At 40.4% G+C, this 23,057-nt stretch overlaps 1 protein-coding gene across 18 annotated transcripts in view; it reads left to right on the top strand.

Moving 5' to 3' along the window:
- The window catches only part of cacna1aa (calcium channel, voltage-dependent, P/Q type, alpha 1A subunit, a), an 89,502-nt gene that overhangs the window by 27,706 nt on the left and 38,739 nt on the right, over positions 1-23,057 (top strand). For 11 of the 18 annotated variants that reach the window (XM_054760312.1, XM_054760315.1, XM_054760314.1 and 8 more), the window contains 20 exons: positions 3,422-3,525; positions 3,620-3,735; positions 4,176-4,220; positions 4,710-4,793; positions 6,603-6,809; positions 7,007-7,119; positions 7,235-7,347; positions 8,207-8,338; positions 8,434-8,506; positions 9,672-9,789; positions 9,969-10,036; positions 10,152-10,258; positions 14,420-14,470; positions 14,970-15,138; positions 15,311-15,897; positions 16,731-17,080; positions 17,194-17,332; positions 17,839-17,968; positions 18,135-18,194; positions 18,266-18,372. In XM_054760312.1, the coding sequence (XP_054616287.1) occupies positions 3,422-3,525; positions 3,620-3,735; positions 4,176-4,220; positions 4,710-4,793; positions 6,603-6,809; positions 7,007-7,119; positions 7,235-7,347; positions 8,207-8,338; positions 8,434-8,506; positions 9,672-9,789; positions 9,969-10,036; positions 10,152-10,258; positions 14,420-14,470; positions 14,970-15,138; positions 15,311-15,897; positions 16,731-17,080; positions 17,194-17,332; positions 17,839-17,968; positions 18,135-18,194; positions 18,266-18,372 (2,873 nt within the window). The remainder of the gene's footprint in view (positions 1-3,421; positions 3,526-3,619; positions 3,736-4,175; positions 4,221-4,709; positions 4,794-6,602; positions 6,810-7,006; positions 7,120-7,234; positions 7,348-8,206; positions 8,339-8,433; positions 8,507-9,671; positions 9,790-9,968; positions 10,037-10,151; positions 10,259-14,419; positions 14,471-14,969; positions 15,139-15,310; positions 15,898-16,730; positions 17,081-17,193; positions 17,333-17,838; positions 17,969-18,134; positions 18,195-18,265; positions 18,373-23,057) is intronic. The other 7 variants (XM_054760330.1, XM_054760328.1, XM_054760321.1 and 4 more) reach the window with 3 other exon arrangements.

The following is a 23,057-nucleotide window of genomic DNA, read 5'->3' as shown; positions in this document are numbered from 1 at the left end:
GTGACAAAGCAAATGTGTGTAAGCTGTGGGACAAAAATGCCCCCTGGACCGCAGTTTGGACACCCCTGTTTTTGTGGGTTTTTTTCGGAAGGTGCAAGTTCTACAGTAAGCATTTGAACAGGGTGATGATTATTTTATTTTTAGTAAATTTCCTTACCTGAAGTGCAGATTTAATAGCCGCAGCGTGCAGCACCGCTCTCATTTGTACTCAACAATGGCAGCAACAATGGCAGCGCTCATCTGAAGTGTTCAAAAACAGATGCACCGCACCTCAACGTTGTGGCCAGGAGGCTGTGGCTGAGGAGACCTGCTTGGTCCAAGCCAATATGTACTCTGTCATCAAATGGAATGCCTTGCTTTTTCGTCCGCTTTTAGGCAGACTGTCCCTCACTTGAATTATGTACACTGTGGACAGGCACGCTCGCGCACACACGGACAAATAGTGCAAAATGTATTGAAAAACCGTGGTCCAGAAGAGCAGATTGTCCCATACAAGGCGGACAGAACCATTCCATTCCTAGTTATGATGAAAGTTGGTAGTAATAAAGCTCTAAAATTTAATTTGCATGCCTTTCTATGCCATTCTGTGTGTAGTTCACATTTCCAAATTGAGCCTACTTGCTGTGTGCTGTTGCAAAATTTCGGAAGAATGGTTCTTAACTCAGAGCTACCACCACCCACCCCTGCTGTGCTGGTGTAAAAACAAAGGCCCCCCCTGAAGTGAAGAGACAGAAACAGTGCCCATCAATGACACACTTCTTAATGTACTTCTAAAATATTATTGTTTTTCCGGAGAAAGGGACGTCAGGTTGATTACGTGGTGATCTGTTCTTGGCGGTGTTGCTGAGCTTTACACACTTTATTTTCTACCAAGTCAGCATTCGTGCTTGTCACAAGATAGGCTGCATCAGCACATCCAGTCACCTGCAGTAGAATATCAAGATGACAATCTGTTTGCCTGTCAGTAAAACTTTGGGAGAATGCCTTTGTCTGGCATGGATTGTGCAAGATACACTGTCACAATGAGATCCAGCATTACAAATATATTATAATGAGAGCTCTTACCAATATTTCCAGTCATTGGAAAAATAAAATTGACATGTTTGCATTTGTAATCATTAGACAAATGGTCAATGATCGTTTTGCTTGATGGTGGCCATGTTTTTCCATTCGATCTTGCTCAGATTTTACAGATGTGTGCTTGTCAGTCCCCAAATAGTGTGTACCAAGCCAAGAGGGGTACATGTTTTTGCAAATGTTCCCCCGTTTTTTGCGAGTAGTTAGCTTACTTTCACATTTTTTTCCCAAGACTGTAGCTAACTCATGACATAACCAACTCACTAGAAGCGACAAGTTTTTGGACAAGTGACCAGTCAGTTCTACCTTTTCATAAGAACTGAATATTGTGTGATAATTACTGTAATTTTTGTTGCATAAGCCGTTGCTTCTTTGTCATGCATTGAACCCTGCAGTTTATGCAGTGATGCGGCTAATTTATGGCTAAAAGAACTACAGTTTCCCTGATGCTTAGAGTGCAGCTCCAGGAAGTAGTGAAATGGACGAGTGACGTGGTCGCAAATATCACCTTTTGAAGTCTTATGCAGCGCTTGTGTTTCGATCTGACAAATTTTTAGTAAGTTTGAGCAAATGTAGCATTACCACAGCTTCTGTTTGGACTGCTTGGACCGCGGCCGACACTGAACTCCGATGGGGTGGGGAAAAGCATCTCATCTCTCATCATCAGAGCTAACGAGTGACGCTGGAGTTCAGGGTTTGTAGTGTGTCTTTCTTGATAGTGTGTCACAAAATCCACTCTCACCAACGGGTTTCGAAAGGCTGGACTACTGCGTGATGAATAGGACAGCTCAAGCTACAAGGCTAATTAGCCTCAAGACGAAAGTGACACCGAGAGCGACGACGAAAGAGAGGGAGAGAGAGAGAGAGACTGACCAAGTGTGTGACAAAGGAATCATGAGGCTGTTCAATTCTGACGCTGAAGAAGATGACTTTAGTGGTTTTAGTTCCCAGGAGGATGATGAAGATTTCAATCAGTGACTTTTCTGGTAGGCTACTGTTCAACTAGCCATGTTACACGTACTGTTCGGCGCTGTTTGGGGAAAAAAAGCATTGATTTCGTCAAAAGTTTTAAAAAATCTTTCCATGTAACATCTTTCTGTGTACAAATATCCCATGTTGGGCGTGGACACCTGCGCCTGATAGACCGGGGCGGCCTAAACAGTATGTACACGATGAGAATATGTAAGACTGGGCTCAACCCGCTGTTGTCTCTTATGCGTTCATTAAAAACAATGATTCGTGTGAGGAAAGAGGATTTTTCACCTGTTCACACTGTTGAACAATGTCATCGTGTAAGGCTGCAGATGAGGGTCTTTGAGGGTTATTAATCCAGCTCTCTATCTGTATACCTATGGCTGTTTTTCTTTTGAACTGTTTTATTTTCTTCATCTGCTCCCTACTGCTCGGTGTCTCTCTCCTCGTGTCCCTCTTTCCCGGTGCTGCTCTATATTTAAAAGGGCCTGTTCAGCCCGAGTTATTCTTGCAGCTGCCGGGGAGAGAAGTGATAAAAGTTTAATGGTAGAAAAAAAGGGTCTGCGGTACATTGGGTACACAGCGGCAGTGCCAGATTCCCCATGTAGGCAGAGGGAAAAGAGGGGGGAGGAGGAGGCAAGGTAGGGGGCTATTAGGGAAATAACCCATAGGGAGGTAGAGTGGAGCAGGTCTGGAGGTGGGCTTGGGGAAGGAGCAGGTGGAGCCAGGGATTTGATAGAACACACAGAAAGGAAGGACAGAGGGAATTCAAGTAGAAAGGATTGAAGGAAATAATGGATGACTAAACAGGACACTGGAGGACAACAGGAGCAGTTTCTCGTAGTGCAGTGGTGTTCAAAGGGAGAGGGGAGGCGTAGCAGTTTGAGAAAAAGAAAAACTTCATTCCCTGCTAAGACCCAATCATTTGAATGTAAGGTCTTAAAATGTCTGAAATTCTCTTACAAATCTCCTAAAATGTCTTAAATACACATTAACTTCAATCTCGCTCTTAAATTGTTAGGAATGGATGATTTTCGATGTTTTGAATACGGCAACATGTTTGTGTTTACCATTTAGACATAACACGGTCACAAGACCTTTCACTTGGAAAAGATCCACCCTGTTGTTTTTATCTGCACACACAGACACACACACACACACACACACACACAGTTTCTAGATATGCCACCTTTTTAATGTCTGTCTGAAGAGTAATTAGCTGTACAGTTTAGATATTTAGATATTTGGCTAATATCCCAACAACTAAAGAAGGAAAAGAGTTCCTCTTCAGAGATTGATTGCGTTTTGCTCAGCCTTCGTTGGCCGCTGATAGTCTGCTAACTTGTTGTGATGTCTTTGTGTGCGTTTCCAGAGCAACGACGCCTCAGGGAGCACATGGAACTGGATGTATTTCATCCCACTCATCATCATCGGCTCCTTCTTCATGCTCAACCTGGTGCTCGGTGTGTTGTCAGGGTAAGGGGCTGCAGTGTGCAGGTGCAGGTGTTTCCAGGAGGAGATGTCCCGTAGCATTTAAACACCCGCGTGTGATCTTTGTGTGTCCTCGCAGCGAGTTTGCCAAAGAGAGAGAGCGAGTAGAAAACAGAAGTGAGTTCCTGAAGCTGAGACGCCAGCAGCAGATTGAGAGAGAACTCAACGGATACTTGGAGTGGATCTGCAAAGCTGGTAAATGGCGTCCATAAGCACCGGAGTTCTTAATCGACACCATCCAATGAAGCTTTTTACACTTCTAAAGTGAAACATTCAGTACTTTAACGTCATCGATGCTCATCGAGGCCTGCAGTTAACTTTCACCCGTTGTCTTGTTAGTGTAAAGCATGTGGTGAGGGCTGCAGGACAGATGCAGAAAGGAGATGAAGGAGGCTCGTGCAGTGCAAACAGAGGACAGAGCTTTCATCTTCTTGAATAGGCAATCTACATCCAAATAAGTATAAGAGTATAAAAACAAGGAAAGGGCGGCGCCCCAATTTATAACGCCGGTCGTATTTAAAAATAGAAAACCGTCGCAACTAAATGATGAATTGCCATGGTCCGTAAAAATAACTTTATTACATGTAATGTCAGATATATGAACCTATTTGTGTCTGTGCTTTCTTTTTTTGTAGAAGAGGTTCTCTTGGCAGATGATGAAAATGACAACGATTACGATGGTATGAATTATTTTTACTGTTCTTGACTGCTGTTGTGTTGTCTCTTTATATGAATGAATGCTAAATGGCACATTTTCAGTAGAAATTGCTGTTTAAATTGCTAATAAACATTATGTGAATACTGAAAGAGGCCCAACAAAGAAATGAATTGTGGCGTATATGTCATCACAGCGGAACACAGCAATCCCCAGATACTATGCAAATAGGAGGTTTCATCCGTTGCAGCATCATCAACCCACCATACCCACCACTAGAAAAAGTCCAATATGTTCCACGAGAAGTAATCGCTCCCCTTGCCCCCATCCCTAATTGAGCTGCACATTTTGTTCTTTGATTAAGTTTGAATCTGAGAGATGGATTGTGTGCAGAAGACAAACAGTAGCATTAGCGTGAACGCTCGATTCCCAGCATCCACACAATGAACTGAATGCATACATCGCAGATCAATTTAGTCACATGCGGCGCTGCTGCTGCTGCCTTCTGCTGCAGGCTCCCGCAGGAGAGCCACCAAGAACCACAAGAGCAAAGCTGAGCTTCTAAACCCAGACGAGGGGGAGGGAGACCTGGCAGTTGGTGAGGGACACACACACACACACACACACACACACACACACACACACACACACTGAAACATAGACAAAGGCAAACCACAGGTATAGTACATAGAGTTGCTATGTTGCATATCAGCATTACCTGACCCTTCTCTCCTTGTCTCTCCTTTATTCTCCCCTTTGCTGATGTGAATTTCTCCGCTCGTGTTACCATTTTCTCTTTCTTCAACCGCTTCAACTTTCCTCCTTTTATTGTCCGTAGCCACAGCAGAAGGCCTTATGTTTTCACGTTGTTGAACCGTATAAACACCCTACGTCCCGCCTCCTCCATCTCCCCATTCAGGTTTTTATGACGCAAACATCACATTAAACAGCTAAAGCAGGGGTGCCCATGGTCAGATCATGACAAATGAAAGGATGTGAAAGGGCCACGTTGATATTTTGGAAAGCAGCACATGTAGATATGTTAAGAAGTTATATCGTTTTCAAGAACAAACTGCATCTCTGCTTTGTCATACAGGTGAAAAAGCATATTATTAGTATCACCTTCACTCTTTGCTCTTTTTTCTAATTTTTGTTGTTATAATAATCATCAATTTTATTTTTGTAATATATTGGCTTTAGCCCCTTAATATTTCGACAGTATTTAATTTTTTCCCCAGCCTAATTTTTGTTTGTTTCTCACAGTATTAGGATTTTGAAAAATAAAATGTTTTTCTTTCATATTTTAACTTTATGCTTCTAAAATGACATTATTTTTGCTCAAAATATTACTAGTTTAGTTTTGTAAAATTGACACTTTTTTATTGTTTGATTAGCAACGTTTTTCTCTTAACATTTTCACTTTTTCACATAAAATTCCAGCTGGTTTTGCTGCTTTTTAAAAAATTTCAACTTCTTTCTTGTAAATTTTCTTCTTGTAATTAGTTGTAAAAGTTGTAATTTTGGTGAAATTTGGTCAAGGAAAAAGTCCTAATATTATGAAAAGGAAATTTACAAAGATTATTTAGAAGAAAGTTTAAGTAAATATTTGGAAAATTGTAAAAAAAGAACAGCACAAATGTGAACAAAAGAGCAAAGACTGAAGTTGAAACTAAGCCTTTTTCACCTGCACCAGAAAACCGAGATGCAGTTTTTTCTTGAAATATGTATAGAACGTCTTAGCATAGAGAGATTAAAATAAAAAAAATGAATCACACAATGAAAATGAACTTGATCATTTTGCCAGCCTCAATATATTGGCATGTGCATGCGCGTCTGTTTTCCTCGTCTCCCGCCTCCAAACAGGCAGGAAGAGGGTTCACTCTGTGCCTTGCTTTCAGCGCCTTGGCACATTTGCTCCATAGAACAATGGCATGAACGGAGTGAGCCTATTTGTCAGACATACAGTCTGCTTGTCTCGGTGGGTGGAGGCAGCTTACAGAGTGCAGAAGAGTATAACGTAGGAGGAATTATATTAGTAGACTGCAATTTATTGTCATATATATTTTTTATTGTACTTTTCTGAAAAGTAAAGTTAAAATCTCGTCTTGTCTGGTTCTCGTAGACCCACTCTTGTGTATCGTCTCGTCTCGTGTCTACATCAAAAAGGCCCTTGCTTCCTTTCCTTCTTCACTATGTGGCCCTCGCTGGAGAAAGCTTGGACGTCCCGTCCGAGGGCATTTTTTCCTAAAAGTTTTGTTTGGTTTTCGCATTGTGTGGCTCATGGCTCCCCTCCTTACTTTTCCTGTTCTTCATCATCATCATCATCATCATCATCATGCATGTAGGCTTATTATTAGGGTGTACGCATGGATCATACAGTAAAGCAGCGTGTTTCTTTCCCTCTTAGGGTCACCATTTGCCCGTGCCAGCTTAAAAAGCTCCAAGCTGGAAGGATCCACTTTCAAGAGGCGGGAAAGGCGGTTACGCTTCTTAATCCGACACATCGTCAAGTCGCAGGCCTTCTACTGGACTGTGCTGTGTTTGGTGGGCCTCAACACGCTGTGTGTGGCCGTAGTGCACTATGACCAGCCGGAACCCCTCTCAGATTTCCTATGTGAGTAAGACAGACCGAGTTCATGGATTTTTTTTTAATACTAATTCATTCTTCAGTGGCATGAAGTGTCTATTCTATCTGTAACGCACAAGCAGTTGGTGGCACTGAGCAGAGAAATATCCTAAAGATACCAGAATGGATGGTTTCCCCTCTCTCCTGTGTCCATCGCTTATTTTTGTCTGCTTCCCTCCTGCTAGTTTACGCTGAATTTATCTTCCTGGGAATCTTCTTGACGGAGATGTTTGTCAAGATGTACGGCCTTGGAAGGCAGGCATACCTCAACTCCTCTTTCAACTGCTTCGACTGCATTGTAAGCAGGGCTGCAACTGGGAACCAACACCCTAGTCTGTCTTTGTCTCAGAGAGAGATGCCGATGACCATTATGGTGACTAACAAGACGTTGCATCTGCTTGCATTTGCAATAGGTGATATGTGGTAGCATATTTGAAGTGCTGTGGTCCATTATCCAGCCGGGCACCTCATTCGGCATCAGTGTTTTACGAGCTCTCAGGTTATTGAGGATCTTCAAGGTCACCAAGTGAGCATCTTGCATTAAGCTGTTATTATGTATTTATTGCAGGGGTGTCCAAACGTTTTCCACTAAGGCCCACGTAGTGAAAAATGAAAGCATACAAGGGCCACTTTGATACTTTGTAAAACAACACAAGTAGATACTGTATGCTAAGAAGTTATATATACTGTGTATATCAAGAAAAAGCTGCATCTCAGCTTTGTCATATAGGCCAAAAAGGCTATTATTTGTATCAACTTCTGTCTTTTTTTTGCTGTTTTTTTTTTTTTTTTTTTTTACATTTTCCAAATATTTTAACTTTCTTCTTAAAAAATCTTTGTAAAAAAATTGTAATATGACTTTATTCCCACAGTATTTTGACTTCATTCCTGTATCATTACTTCATTTGATTTGATGGATTTTTCTCCATATTACTAGTTTATTCTTTTAAAAGTGCAATTTTTTTTTTACTTTTGTGAGAGTAACTCTTTTTTCTCTTAATAGTTTGACTTTTCTCTCATAACATTCTCGTTTGTTTTGTTTTTTTTATTATTTTGTTCCCATAATAGTTTGACTTTATTCCCATAACATTATAAGTTTTTCCGCAACCTAATAAAAAAAAACTTCCAACTTTTACGAAAATGACATTTGTCCTCATAATATTACGACTTTTTCTTGTTAGATTACAACTTTTTAGTTTTAATATTTTGATTTTATTCATGTAAAATTACTGCTATTTACTGTTTTTTTGTTAGTTTTCTTGTTAAATTATATTTTCAGAATATGCCGCGGGCTGTAAATGGCTCCCAGGCCACACTTTGGATACCCCTGGTTTATTGTATACAAGTGGCATCCTCTGATGTAACGCTCTGTCTCTGTTTTCCAGGTACTGGGCATCTTTACGGAACCTTGTTGTGTCTTTGCTGAACTCCATGAAGTCCATCATCAGCTTGCTCTTCCTCCTCTTCCTCTTCATAGTCGTGTTCGCCCTGCTGGGCATGCAGCTCTTTGGAGGACAGTCAGTGCTGGCTTATTTCATATCATATTTGACGGGAGACGTTTTTAGGTTCCTCTCACTCCCACCTTTTCTCCATTTGCTCTCTTTCCTATTAGGTTTAATTTTGAAAATGGCACGCCTCCAACCAACTTTGATACCTTCCCGGCAGCAATAATGACAGTATTTCAGGTAAGCAGAGGGACAGAAAAGGATGGATGGAGGATGAGAGGATGAGAATAGGTCTGAAACAGCCTTTTAAAAAATATACAGTATTTATATTTAGATCTGTTTACAAAATACAGCCACTAATTGTTGCTCTTTTTTTTTAATGTTAATGTTTTCATATCAATCTTTGGTGACTTCACTCTAGTTTAGTCCAATGAGAGTGTCCTCCCTTTTCCTGACCCAGCACTATTGGTATTGTTTTTTTTCTGGATGTGACTTTATTCACAGCTGGTAGAGCAGGGGTGTCCATATGTATTCCGTCGAGGGCCACATGCTGAAGAATGAAAGGATGCAAGGGGCCATCTTGATGTATTGTAAAGCAACACGTAGATATGCTAAAAAGTGATGTATATATTTCAAAAAAGTATGTATGAACTTTCGTCCTTGTCCCTTTTTTTCCCCATTTTTGCCGTTGTTTTTATTTTGTAATTTTCCACATATTTCAACTTAAAAAAAATCTTCATAAAGTTTCTTCTCGTCCCATGATAGCGTCACTTTATTTTTTATTTTTTTTATTGCCATTATTTTTCCTCGTAATATTGCGAGTTTGTCCTCGTAAAATTGCGACATTTTTCTCGTTGCTTTCCGACTTTTTCTCCTAATATTTTGACCTTATCTTTGTAAAAGTACAGCATTTTTTTTCCCAGTTCTGCTGTTTTTTTTTTTGTTTTTTTTTAACTATTTCAACTTTCTTCTTGTAATTTTTTTTTCTCGCAATATTATGACCCATAATATTCCATGATATTTTGACCTTATTCCCATATTGTAACTTTTCCCCAACCAAATTTCCAGAAATTACAACATGGTTTTGTTTTCTTTGTTAATCATAATACTACGACTTAAAAATGTTTTTTTTTCTTTAATGTCATAGATAACTTTTCTTAATGCTTTGACTTCATTCATGTAAAATTATAAATTTTTTGTTTACTTGTGAAATAATATTTTTAGCGTGTGTCGTGTGCCAATAAATAAACAGCTGTGGGCCGCAAATGGCCCCCGGGCTGCATGTTGCACACCCCTGCTCTAACACATGACATTTCTGTGGCTGGATTTTGTCAAATGTGTGTGACAAGTGGACGTAGACTGAATCGTGTTGACTGCAACTACCGTATGCATGCTTTGTGTTCAGATCCTGACAGGCGAGGATTGGAACATGGTGATGTACGACGGCATCAAATCTCAGGGCGGAGTCAACAAGGGAATGGCCTTCTCCGTCTTCTTCATCGTTCTCACACTTTTTGGCAACTGTATCCTTTGCTTGCCGTCAGCCATGTTGTTTTTTTTCACACATTCCCATCTTTCCTAATCCTATTTTGCTTTTATAGTGGCTGAAGGTGAAGTTAGTAGATACGGTATTTTGTTGCTGTTGTGCAAAACCAGTAAATTGAACTCCCACACAGTGGATTTCCTGTAACTCTTTGCACAGACACTCTGCTGAATGTCTTCTTGGCTATCGCTGTGGACAATTTGGCCAACGCGCAGGAACTAACCAAGGTGCATCAGCGCTTAATGTTACCGCATCATGACTGAGACGTTTTTTTTTTTCTTTGCTCTACTTCCTCCACTGACATCCTCTTTTTTTCCTCCTTTCTCCTCTCTTTCTCGGCAGGATGAGCAAGAGGAGGAGGAAGCTGCCAGTCAGAAAATCGCCTTGCAGAAAGCCAAGGAGGTGGCAGAAGTCAGCCCCCTGTCAGCTGCCAACCTCTCCATTGCAGCGTGAGTGCAGAACTCCATCACTAATGTTCCACTTCCACGGGCACTAATGTCTTGGAGGAATATGAGCTTATGTGTGGTCCGGGGGGCATTTGCGGCCCGTGGCAGTTTTTTTAATTGGCTCTCTAAAATACAATTAAACAACAATTTACAAATAAAAAAAAACAACAACAAAAATGCAACAAATTTTTTTTTTACGAGAATAAAGACCAAATAATTTGAGAGTGAAGTCATAATATTAAGAGGAAAAATTGCATAAAGTTGAAATATTATGGGGAAAAAAGTCAATATACTATTTTTGGAAAATTAGTTTAGGAAAAAGTTATAATATTATGATAATAAACTCAAAATATTATGAGAATCAAGTCATAATATTATGAGGAAAAACAATTACAAGAAGAATACAAATAAAAAGTGTGAAATAAAAAATAGCAGAAACGTGTAACGTAAGGAGAAAAAGTTCAAACTGATACTACGCTTTGTCACTGATGACACAACGCTGAGATGCAGGCTGTTTTTAATCTTTAAATATAAAAAAGTCGTATCTACTTGTACATGGGTTGGTGTAGACAACATACAAGTGGCCCCCACAGCCGTATAAAGTGTGGACACTCCTGCACCATACAGTGGATCCCGTTTAAGTTGACGCCTCTTGGGCTGGCTGACTCACGTCGACGTAAGAGGCTGTCCACATCACCAAAACTGGAAAATGGCTTGCGCATTTACCTGTGGCATGTCTTGACTGCAATGACAACAAAGCTTTGGTACACATGCAAACCTTTCTTCCTGTCTAAAAAATAAATGCACTTTGTCAGTTGCTAGGGGAGAACCCAGGTTAATACCGCCATGCTTTTATTTTACAGGCTACTCTACACTGAACAGGAAGTCCCTGTTTGCACGTTTTAAAGTTGTGTGACTATAATGATGACATGGACAACACTGCAACACATGGTGACATAAACGGGTTCTGCTTTTTACCACACTTCTTCTTGATTATTAAAACACAAGTAAGGAATAGTCAGGCTGACTGGCTCCCACTGCACTAACAAATAAACATTTTAAAAAATGATTTTAGCATGTGACAAAGTTAATAAAAGCTCTATACTCAGGTTTGAACAGTAACACTAGCACCATGGTTAGTGCTAACACAATATGCACAATAAGCTGTCCTGCCTGGTCCACCAGTGTCATACGCCACTAAATAAGGTGATCCAGGGTTGCCGTGGTAATGACTGACTTGATTCTCCTGATTCCAAGGCCTCGTACAATTGAAATCAGTGATTCTCAACTGTTTGATTACGGGTCAAGGAATATGAAATCATCTTACGCTTTTATTTTGAAGGGGAGTTTTTTTATGCAGCGGGGTGTCGTCTACTAATACTCCTATAGGTGGCGACAATGTGCCGTCGTGCTGCCTGCCAGAACGTTTGTTCATAGTCTACTGCCATTGCGATGTTAAGTGTGTCAGTCCTGTGTATTGTTTAGCCTTTGAAAGTGTAAGTATTTGATGTGTATTATATATCAGCTGTTTAAGTGGACCGTGAATCTAAGCAGTCTGTTTGTTATATTTGGAGGTGTTTGAAAACACTAATCGCTAATGCTAATCACGAGCGCGTACACTGTATGGGATTTTCACTCGAGCTAGTGCATTTGTTGAAAGGCATTCCGTTTATGTTGAATATCGCAGAGAAATGATTTTGTATCTTATAATGACACTTATACTTGTATGCAAAAGTTTGGGCACCCCTGACAATTTTCATCATTTAGGGGTGCCCAAACGTTTGCATACGTGGGTGGAGTATTTTGTGACCACCTGTTGGTTTTGTGTTATTCATGACTGGAAATGATAAATAGAAGATATTTGCGCAATTTAGGTGGCCACTTGCCTTTAAGAGGTGCTGGTGGTCCCGCAGCCAAACTAGTTGAGAACTACTAATTCAAATGATTTGCAACTCATAACAATGCACACGCACACGTTGCACTCTGTCCTTTCCTGCTTTCTACATCATACCTCTGTCCTCTGTGTATCACACACACAGATTATGCACACATACAAAGACATGCTTGTGTAGTAGATGTCCTCGTGTTGCATCACAGTGTGTGTGTGTGTGTGTGTGTGTGACTGTGCTGTGAAAATGTGTGTATTTATCAGTGCACATTCATCTTAGGTTAAAAATCACTCCACACTCTGTACTGTTCCTTAGTATTTCCATATCTAACGTATTGTGTGGAGATATGGGAAATAATTACAAAAGCAATCTTCACTCACTCACTGTACTGCAAAAAAGATCTGTGAGGATAATTCATAATGCCAAGTATAGAGAACATACAAACCCTTTATTTTTAAAATCACAGATATTAAAATTTGCAGATTTAGTACACTTTCAAACCGCTAGAATAATGTATAAAGTTAATAATAACTCGTTACCCAAAAATCTAATCAAGTATTTCTCAATTAGAGAGGAGAAATATGATCTTAGAGGAAAATTAAACCTAAAACATTTATATGCGAGAACAACGCTGAAAACCCACAGCATTTCCGTGTGTGGAATTAAATTATGGAACGGATTGAGTAAAGAACTCAAACAATGTACAGAGATGAGCACATTCAAAAAACAATACAAGCAGTTGATGTTTGCTAAATACAAGGCAGAAGAGTCCTGATTGTTCTGTCAGGTTTGTTATTTTATTTTATTTATTTTTTTATTTTCTATTTTATTTTATTTTATTTTATTTTATTTTTTATTTATTTAATTAAATTTTATTTTTTTTATTTATTTATTTTTATTTATTTATTTATTTATTTATTTATTTTTATAATTTTCTTTGTTGTGTTTAAAAAAAAAAAAAAAAAGCTTTGTTCTTATTTATTTATTTATTTATTTAGTATTGTCATCATTATTATCATTATTATGAATGTTCTCTCTTTTTTTGGGGGGGGAGGGTTATCTCACCGTTATCTATTATGTGTTATCCTGACTATCACTGAAAACATGACATGGAATCCAGGAAGTGATCTACATGTACTGTACTAGATGTAGAATGGATGGGGGGTAGGATTAAATAAGCTTTGCTTCTTCCTACTCCTTTTGGACATGTGGAACTGTCAAAGAATGATTCACGAGATGTATTCCATTGGAACCTTCATGTTCAAATAAACTAAACCAAACCAAACCAAACCAAACCAAAACATATTTCTGTTTCAGACATACATGTATTGTTTTATGTGTAACAGAGTGGAGCTGCAACAATTAAGCGATGATTCATCGATTATCCAATTAATCAACAACTATTTTGGCATTTGAGTAATTGTTTTTTGAAGTAAAAATGTAACCATTCTCTGATTTCAGCCTCTGAAATATGAATATTTTTAAATTTGCTTTTAAATGGACATTTTTGCCTCTTTTCTGATATGTTGCGGACCAAACGCAGAGCGAGGGACTTAAGTGGGGAGAAAAAAAGAAGAAGAGTAAAGTATAATGTGAAGTGTAACTTAGGGACATTGGTGATGCATAACTAATCTTTCAAGAGGATATTCCATGGTAGGTTCAGGATGGAGGCCCCCGTGAAAAGCGACAGGAAACCGTCAAAATAGTCTTCTTGCTCTTTACTAAACGGGTATCCTGCTGTAAGGAGATCAACTCAATTGTACATATATCAGTCGTTATCATATTGACGTGCGATTCTTCCTTTAAAATATGAAGCCACGTTTGCAGCTTGCATCCAAATACCGCACACCCTTTTGCCTCTGTTGCTTCAAGACCTGATTCATCTTGAGTGAATCATCACAATCTACTCATTAATGACTCTGCCCATTTCTAGTAAGGACATTATAGCTGATGACGAACACTGTAGTACAAATAGGAATGATGATCCACTTGCAAAATGTCAGTTATGAGACAAACAAAAACCCCCAACAGCAGGTCTTGTTTGCAGTTAGAAAAGGAGTCAACATTTAGTCAGGAGTGCATGTCTGTGTGTACATGCAGGGTTGCATTCCAAAATGAGCAATCTTCAAATCCAAAGTGTTTGTGTGTGTGTGTGTGTGTGTGTGTGTGTGTGTGTTTTATTATTCTTGAGATGACTTTGAGATCGATCTATTTTGGAATGAAATCCTCACTCTTTATTTGTGCCATCTCACTCACCAACTGTTTCCCTCCTCAGCAACAAAGTACACAGTGATTGTCACAACGCTACCGACCCCTTTCTGGACTGGTATTTATTTATTTGGTTCTTTATTTCTTTCTGAATATCCTCTGTTACGTGACTTTACAGCCATTCCTCGTCTCCTCTCCATGTTGTTTTGTCTCCAACCTTTTGTGTGTTTTCCTTTTGCTACCTAGTTCTTTCCCAAGTGTTCACTTTGTGTTGCCGCAACACACAATCCAATCATGCTGAGTGATTGTGGTAACTATTCACCATTAAAAAGAGGTGGTAGATTCAAAAATGCTTCTAATGACCAATCATTAGTTTACTGAGCTTAACCATTGCTAATTACAACAAATTATGACCCGATCTCAGTTTCCCCCCCTTCTTTTTCCCCAAATTCTTGCCCTTTGCTTCTTGTGGACAATCAACCCAATCCAGTGTGTCTTCATGACCTGCTTCTAATTTTGCCGTTTGTTTCCGCATCATTCCCACTTGTTTGAGCGTGTTTTTGCTCCGCAAACGTGCTGACGCTTGCCTCCACTTCGCTGTGCTTTGTGTTGGACAGTAAGGAGCAACATAAGAACCACAATAAAGGTCTCAGCAAATCGGTGTGGGAGCAACGCACCAAGGAGCTGAGGAAGCAGACTCTGGCGTCCAGTCGCGAGGCCCTCTACAACGAGCTGGACCCCGACGACCGCTGGAAGGCAAGGACGGGGAGGGAAGAGCACAACAATGTAAAGGACAAGGCAAAGCTGATGCCACTAGACTTGTGCTATCTGTGTACACAAGTGACGGCCATGTTACATGTTGCTTGTCTGGTGTAGTAGTCACTTGTATCTATTTGTATCTATCTATTTTTCCCAGCCATTTAAAGACTAAACAAAATGTCTTATCATCATTATTCAGGTCAACTACTCACGACACGTTCGACCGGATATGAAAACTCACCTGGATCGACCTTTGGTCGTTGACCCCCTTGAGAACCGCAACAACAACACCAACAAGAACACAGAGAACAACCCAGAACTCTGCTTTAGCCAGCAGCATCCTACCGACAACCTCCACAGGCAAAGCTGTCAAGTAGGCCCCATCAAACCCCCTCTAGAGCGAGGTGAGTCCTCCGAGAGCAGGCGGAGCCGCAAAGGAGCGCACCACCACCGCACCTCTCATGTCAGACTGGATGCAACCGTAATCCCGGGGCCGGGCTCAGAGGAGAGGCCGACCCGGCGCCATCACCACAACCACAGTGGGGCTCGAGGGGCGGGGCAGTCCGAACACAGGAAGCCCAGGTCGCATCGCAAGAACGAGGAAGACGAGGATGGTCGAGAAGGAGCTGGAAAAACGGGAAGACACAAGAGCAAAGGGGTGGATGGATGTGGGGAGGGAGGAGAGAAGGAGGCAGCCGGTGATGGCGGCGAGAGGAGGCCAAGGAGAAATCGCCATAGCAACCAGAAGGAAGGCGAGGGGAAGAAGATGTGCCAGCATCGCAGGAAGTACGTATAATCAAACCTATTGTAGATGGAATTCAGTATTGGGACACCTGAAATAAGATAACATTGTTACAATATCAGCTTCCACTCTTCTGGGAAGACTTTGTCTGTGGGACCCTCTTCTTCCACTCCAAACTCATCCAAGCTTTACTTGACCATGCTGGAAAGGAAAAGAGTCTTCCCACAATACTGGAAGCGTAGAACTGTCTTGATAAAATGAAGAATTAGCAAACAAGGAGGCTAAGGAGTGTATCCCAATCACTATTATTAACTTGTGTCTCAGTATATTAGTTATATTAGGGGTGTCACGAGACTACTACTATTACTATTACTACTATTAAAAGTACAATGAAAAAATATGTTAAAGAATCTGACAAGATATTGCAATCTACTAATTCAAATTTCTACTACTTTATCTTGCATTGCTCCTCACAAGGCTACACTCTTCTGCACCCTGTGTGTATGCTAGCAGCCCCGGCTCCACCCACTGACACAAAGAGACTGTTTGACTGACAAAAGGGTTCATTCCGTTCATTCTGTTGTTTGATGGAACCAAGGTGCTGAAACCAATGCACAGAGTGAACGCTCGTCCTGCCCGTTTGGATGCGAGAGACGAGGAAAACAGACACGCATACCCATGTCAATATATCGAGACCGGCAAAATTATCAAGTTCGTTTTCATTTATTGAGTGATTAATTAATGAATTTATTACCATCCCAGTCCCAGTGCCCACGAGCGAACGAGAGATCTTGTGACACCCCCAGTGCATACAGTATGCATTTTCAACACAGACAAAAGACATAAAGTGAAACTCGCATTAATCCCTCCGTTTCAGGGATGGCAGTGTCCCGAACCTCTCCACCACACGGCCCATCCAAAAGAGACTGTCCAGGCAAGACGGGCAGGACAGTGAAGACATGGACAACCTCATGAATACCAAACTGGTTTCTGTCTCCACCCCTCCCGGCGAGCGTCCCCCTAATCCCGTTGCCAACCACACCGTCATCGCTGGTTTCGACTCTGCATTCCACCTCGCTAACAGTGGCACTCGGGGGAGTTTGGTCAGATTAGACAGCTACGGGAACATCGGACATCACCGTGCCAACAGCATCATCAGGCATCCCCACCCTGACTACACGGCTCTGGATATGCCAATTTTTCCCTCCACCAATGCCATCCTGCAGGGTAAGGACAGAACCATGAATCTCATCCTCTCATCCTCTCGTCTCATGCTCTTATCTTAACTGTGGAACGGTATTCATCATTTTTCTTTCTTTCTTTTATTTTTTGAAACCCAGTCAATAAAAATGCCAACACAGAGCCATTGCCCGCGAAGGAGGACAAGGACGACGATGATGATGATGATAAGGGAGGCGAGGGAGGACCCAGGCCCATGCCTCCCTTCACCTCCATGTTCATCCTGTCCACCACGAACCCGTGAGTAGGGCCAAATTAGGAGACCTAAAATACATTTAGAAGAGTGCAGGACTGACTTTTATGCACCTATGCTGCTGCAGGTGTGAAAGATCCCTTTTATATACCAATTACCATTTGATTCATGATACACAAACACTACATTGCATAGAAATCAACGGTGGCTGCAAAGCATCCTGAGGGACACCAAATATTTACTGTGTTGTGTTCCTCTTTGTTGAAATCACTGCTCTGTTGGATCACTACCCTTTACACCCCCGGTGAAAGAAGGGCAAGCCAGATTAAGGTTTCCCGTGCTACGACAAGTTGAAGCGACTGTACATCTTGGTGGAAACGGGGCTTTGGAGGAGCGAGCCTACTTAGCTTTTGTTTGATCTTTGGATTTAGATTGGAATCTCACACGGAAAGTGGGTCTACTCTAATGCAACAGCTTAAGCTATTATGTATTCTTCCAAAGCAGATGAGATGATATGCGCTACAATGAAAAGAATGACTTTGTCTACTTGAAGGTTTCGGCGGGCTTGTCACTACGTCTGCACCCTGCGCTACTTTGAGATGTGCATCCTGCTGGTCATTGCCATGAGCAGTATCGCCCTTGCTGCTGAAGACCCGGTCTGGCCTGATTCCACTCGTAACAATGTAAGACGTCATTTGATCCTGGCTTCACAGATAAATCATATCTATACTCATTCAGAAGTGAAGGTGGTAACCAAAGCTCCAATTAACACCTCGCAAATTAATGGCGGGTCCAAAAATATTGTTGCTGTAGTAGAGTAATATTCATTCAATTTGTCTTTCTGTGTAGGTCCTGCGTTATTTTGACTACGTCTTCACAGGAGTGTTCACGTTTGAGATGCTTATAAAGGTAAACAAATCACCTCACCGCTTTAGTATCTCCTGTACAGCAAAGTCCAAGGTCTTGTATTTCTCTTGTAGATGGTGGATCTGGGCTTGGTCTTGCACCAGGGTTCTTATTTCCGAGACTTGTGGAATATCCTCGACTTTATTGTGGTTAGTGGTGCTCTGGTGGCCTTCGCCTTCACGTAAGTCTCCCTCCCACCTGCCTGTTCTCTTCACTCATGCTGGTTCTTTGTGGTACAGTCCCCTCAATTCTCCCATAGTCCCTATTTGAAGATGACGTTTGTCTCTCTCGATATATAAATTTCATTCATTTTCACACTCAAGATTTCTGTCCTCCTCCATTAAACTTAATACTCTTTCCAGACTCTCTTCCTCTAGTTTCCTCTTCCCTTTCCCATCTGTGTGTTCTATGAGAGGTTGACGACCACACTTCTTACCTGCCTAATCTTTAGTGCTCATGGTGTTTGCATGCACGACCTCGGCGTTACGCTTTAAACTGTTTGAAACAAAAACTAAAAATGATTAGGTAAAATAATGACGGCGTTTGCTGCTATTAATCATTTATGTTGATGTGTAGTTATGTGTAAACACCTATAAAATAGATTGCAGGTTGCAGTAGATTAACTTTATGTCCACGCTTAAAGAAATACAATTCCCATGATGCTTAGAGTACGGAAGCAGGAAGTCGGTCCTAATTAGACTCTGCTATCACATGTTTGATCACATATATGCAGCAATCGTGTTTTCATCTGACTAATCTTAAGTAACTTTGATCAAATGTAGAATTACTGCAGCTTCTGCTTGGACATTAACACAGCAGCTGTTGAACTCCAACGACAAAAACAGTCACATGAGTCGAGTGAGTGGCACCAGGAGCGCCGAGTGCAGGCAGGATTGCAAGGTTTATAGTGTGCATAAAACACCTGATAGACTGTGTATGTATAAATCTCTAGATCTTTTTCAGACGTTTTTTAATAGGGAAAAAAGATACTTATAGTCAGGTCAATACCATTTTTGTTATTTCTATTTTCTAGCTTTTTTTTTACTTCTATTTCTGTACAGGTAAATGTGTCATATGATAGTTAATCATGTCAGGCCCAGTTAAGTTTTTCTTCATATTCATATTTAACTTCATTATTTGGACTGAGTGGGTGCCAAGGATAAATATGATAGATGACATCACCCATTTTCAGCTGTGTAAATCTACTTTGGGCCACACCCCTTAATTACATCATGTTATGTCTTTTGACAAACTTAAGATAAATTGCCATGCATCTGATGAGCTCCTCCAGTCAATACCCTGGGATAATATTAAGCAAAATATGTTTCTTCTGCAATTAAAATCAATAAGAGCTTGAACTAGATACAGTATGTATCAAAGTGGAAATTTATCTCAGCAGGACAATCAAAGCACCTGCTCCTCTTTTTCTAGTTCAACACATATAGTTAGAAATTCCGGGCCGCCTTGAAGATGACAAATTGCTTGTCCCCATAACTTGTCCCATAAAGAAAACATAGATGTAGCATGAAGTTCCCCAGGGTTTGAGTTGTCCTGCCACATTTGGAAGATCCTTATTTTGTACCCCAGTCTTCCTTACTCGCACTCTTCCTCTTATTCACTTGAATCTAAGTGTGTCAGTGGCTTTCTTATGTCCATAAACGTACGGACATTCATACGTATTCATACAATATTCATAGGCGCTTCCATGTAATATGGGTATGGATGTTTTCCCCCCGCTCTGTGTCCTCACGGGAATTTCCTGTGGTAGTATTGTAGTAACTAAGTCATTTTATGAATAAGGGATGGTTTTATGTTTACTGACTACATTTGCACACTTTTAGTTTCCTGTATAAGAAGCAAATGCTACTGGAAAGATACAGACCACATAAAGTCTGCTTCCCCATGACAAGCGTTGCCGTCTCATGCCCATCCCCATAGTGTCTTAACTCAATTGATCGAAATCAAACAGCACTCCAGAAAGGCTCAGCAGCCTCATTGGAGATGTTTATCACTCCTTTAAATCCAATTAGTCTGTCTGAGGACTGCTAGAATCTCAGACCGATTGTCCTGCCGCACGGAGCATTTCTGCAGATGGACTGAGCTTTTAGTCTAGAAAGGCTTCCGCAGACAGAGGTAGGCTTTATTCCTGCTCTCGTGCTGCGTTTAAGAAACACTTAAACCTTTTAGCACCTTCCCTTTGACCCTTTCATTAATTTCCTTAGCATGACATTTACGTAATCCTTTCCCTCCCGCCAGATCGTGTTTGCTGTGGCTGGCGTGGATTCATCTGTTGGTTAAAATGAGTAACAAGTGTAGACGGCAGCTTTTGATGATAAAACATACTGCATCACGATGCATTGTTGTAGATTGTGCATGTGTCCCTAATATTGTGGCTGGTATGTCGATTTGTAGTTTCACTGATTGATGGAAACAACTGGGCTGTCGTGTTGAAAGTGAAAAAGTTGTATCGGGACAGCCCCTAAGTAATCATTGCTAAATGAGTATTTATAGAGATGATATCATAACATGGATGGTATGACCAACAGAGTCAGAAGCACTGATGAAGATCCAATATGATGCTGTTTCAGTGTTGATAATGCCTACAGGAGGGAGGGTCACAAGCTGCTCTTCTTCTTCTTCTTTTTCTTCTTTCCTCTCTCTGTCATCCCTCTCACTCTACGAGTCCCATTATGCTTCTTCCTCCCGACCTTTTTGTCTTTTTGTCTCTCTCTCTTTGCATCTTCTAAATGTCTCTCACCCTTCTCTCATCTCTCCGTTTGGACCACCAACACCAACAGCGGAGGAGGGTAAAGTTGCCTTTTTTCTTTTTTTTTTTTCCTACCCAGATTTCCTCTCTATCTACTTTTGTCTGTGTTTGTCCGGTGGACACACATGATACTCCTTCCCCTTCCCATCCATTGCTCCATCGACAGATACGTGTCTGTACTTTTGTTTCATTGTTCACCATGGAAGAGCTCTGACTCAGACACAATAAGACAAGCAGTCAGATCATGTCCTCGACTGATACTGATACTGGTGCCAGCAACTCATACAGTGGTTTGTACAGATAGACCAGTGAATATTACAAGTTCTCAATGGTAATAGTTCTCAAATCTGGGCGGCATGAAACTATTTCTGTCCTCTAGGTGGGTGCATGACAGAAAATGAAAATGAAAGTTTGTTCATTTAGAACAGAGGTGTCCACGTGGCACGCAGCACATAAAAAAATGTATAACATATAACAAGATAACTAAAAAAAAAGTAATTTAACGAGAAAAAGTTGTACGGTAATAATGTCATCATATTATGCAGAAAAATAACATCATCTTAGAAGCATAAAGTTGAAATATGAAAGAAAGACTTTTTTGAAAGTTGCAATATGATGAGAAACAAACAAAGCAACAAAGTTTTAATTTTTGGATGATTAAGTGTCAGAAAAAGTTATAATGTGAGGAAAATAAAGTCTAAATCACAAGAAGAAAATTTAAAAGAAGGATGTTAAATAGCAGAAATGTAAAAAAAAACAAAAAAACAAACTGTAGTTTTACAAAAATAAAGTCAAAACATGAAGAGAAAAAAGTTAAATTCTAATTAGAAAAAAATGTTACAGGAATAAAGTTAATATTAATTTTAAGTAATATCATGAGGAAAAATAATGTCATTTTAGTAGCATAGAGTTGAAAAATGTGTTTTCTTTTAAAGTCTTGAAACAAGAAACAAACAAAACAAAATTGATATTTTTGGAAAATTACCATGGGGAAAAGTTATAATATTATGGAAATAAAGTCAAAATGTTCTGAGAATAAAGTCAGAATGTTACGAAGATTATTTGGGAAAAAAAACAACAGCAGCAAAAACAGGGGAAAAAGAGCAGATCGAAGTTGATACTAATTATAGGCAGCTTTTTCTTGAAATATATAGAACTTCTTAGCATGCTTTACAAAATGGAGTTTAATAATTCAAGTGTAAAAGAGCACACAATATGACATGTTAATCGTCAACACCTGTAAGACGCACACAGCTACACAGGCAGCTGCTGCCTCCCTTCAGGCCACCCTCACGGACCTTTGACCGGGCTGAGTTTTATCCAGGAGTTTAGGGAACGCAGGTTAAAGCCTAAATACATGCTGTATAGGTTCCTTTTTTTAGGTGCCTCATTGATAGGATGTATCACTGGCACAAACATTCACTTGAAAGGTCTTTACCCTCATGCATATTTCAAGAAAGCCTGTGTCAAAGTGCTTAAAAGAGTTTTGGCTCAGCATTTCACGCAGAGATGCTTGCTGAAATCTTTGTCTTTGCCAGTAAAGACGGGAAGATTCCATGCCGACAGAACAATGCATTGAAAACAACTGATCCCAGTGTTGTTTGCTGTTTATAGACTAGTTTACAGTGAAAGGAGAGAGTTGGTCTGTAGGTTTGTGCCACGTATCACACACCTTATTTTGACTCTGCTATTGTATTTCAATTTGTTTGGTCTTGGTTTGTATTATTTCTATTAGGAACGTAATATTTTCCCTCTATCAACAAGCATGACGCAGAGGGAAAACATTCCATTCCGACCTGTAAAGGGTCAGTCCCAACACTAACAATGCTTCAAGTATTTTTGCGTCTCAAAGAGGCGATGACCAAACTCTCTCTGCAAACGTCTTTGTGTAGACTAGACATCAAAAGTGACGACACCACTCACATTTCAGAAAATATTACATTAAAGGCATCCCTCGCCGCTTTGTGCTGTGAATTTTGCGGCTTCACTCTATCTCGCTTTTTCAAACTGTACTAATTAATAAATCATCGCTGTTTTGTGGTTAACTGCAGCTTATTGTTAGTCAAAAACTATGCATATTTAAGCACATTTTTACACAT

This window comes from Dunckerocampus dactyliophorus, chromosome 18 (genome assembly GCF_027744805.1).
Source record: "Dunckerocampus dactyliophorus isolate RoL2022-P2 chromosome 18, RoL_Ddac_1.1, whole genome shotgun sequence".
Lineage (NCBI taxonomy): Eukaryota > Metazoa > Chordata > Actinopteri > Syngnathiformes > Syngnathidae > Dunckerocampus > Dunckerocampus dactyliophorus.
This window is presented reverse-complemented; position numbering and strand designations above follow the sequence as displayed.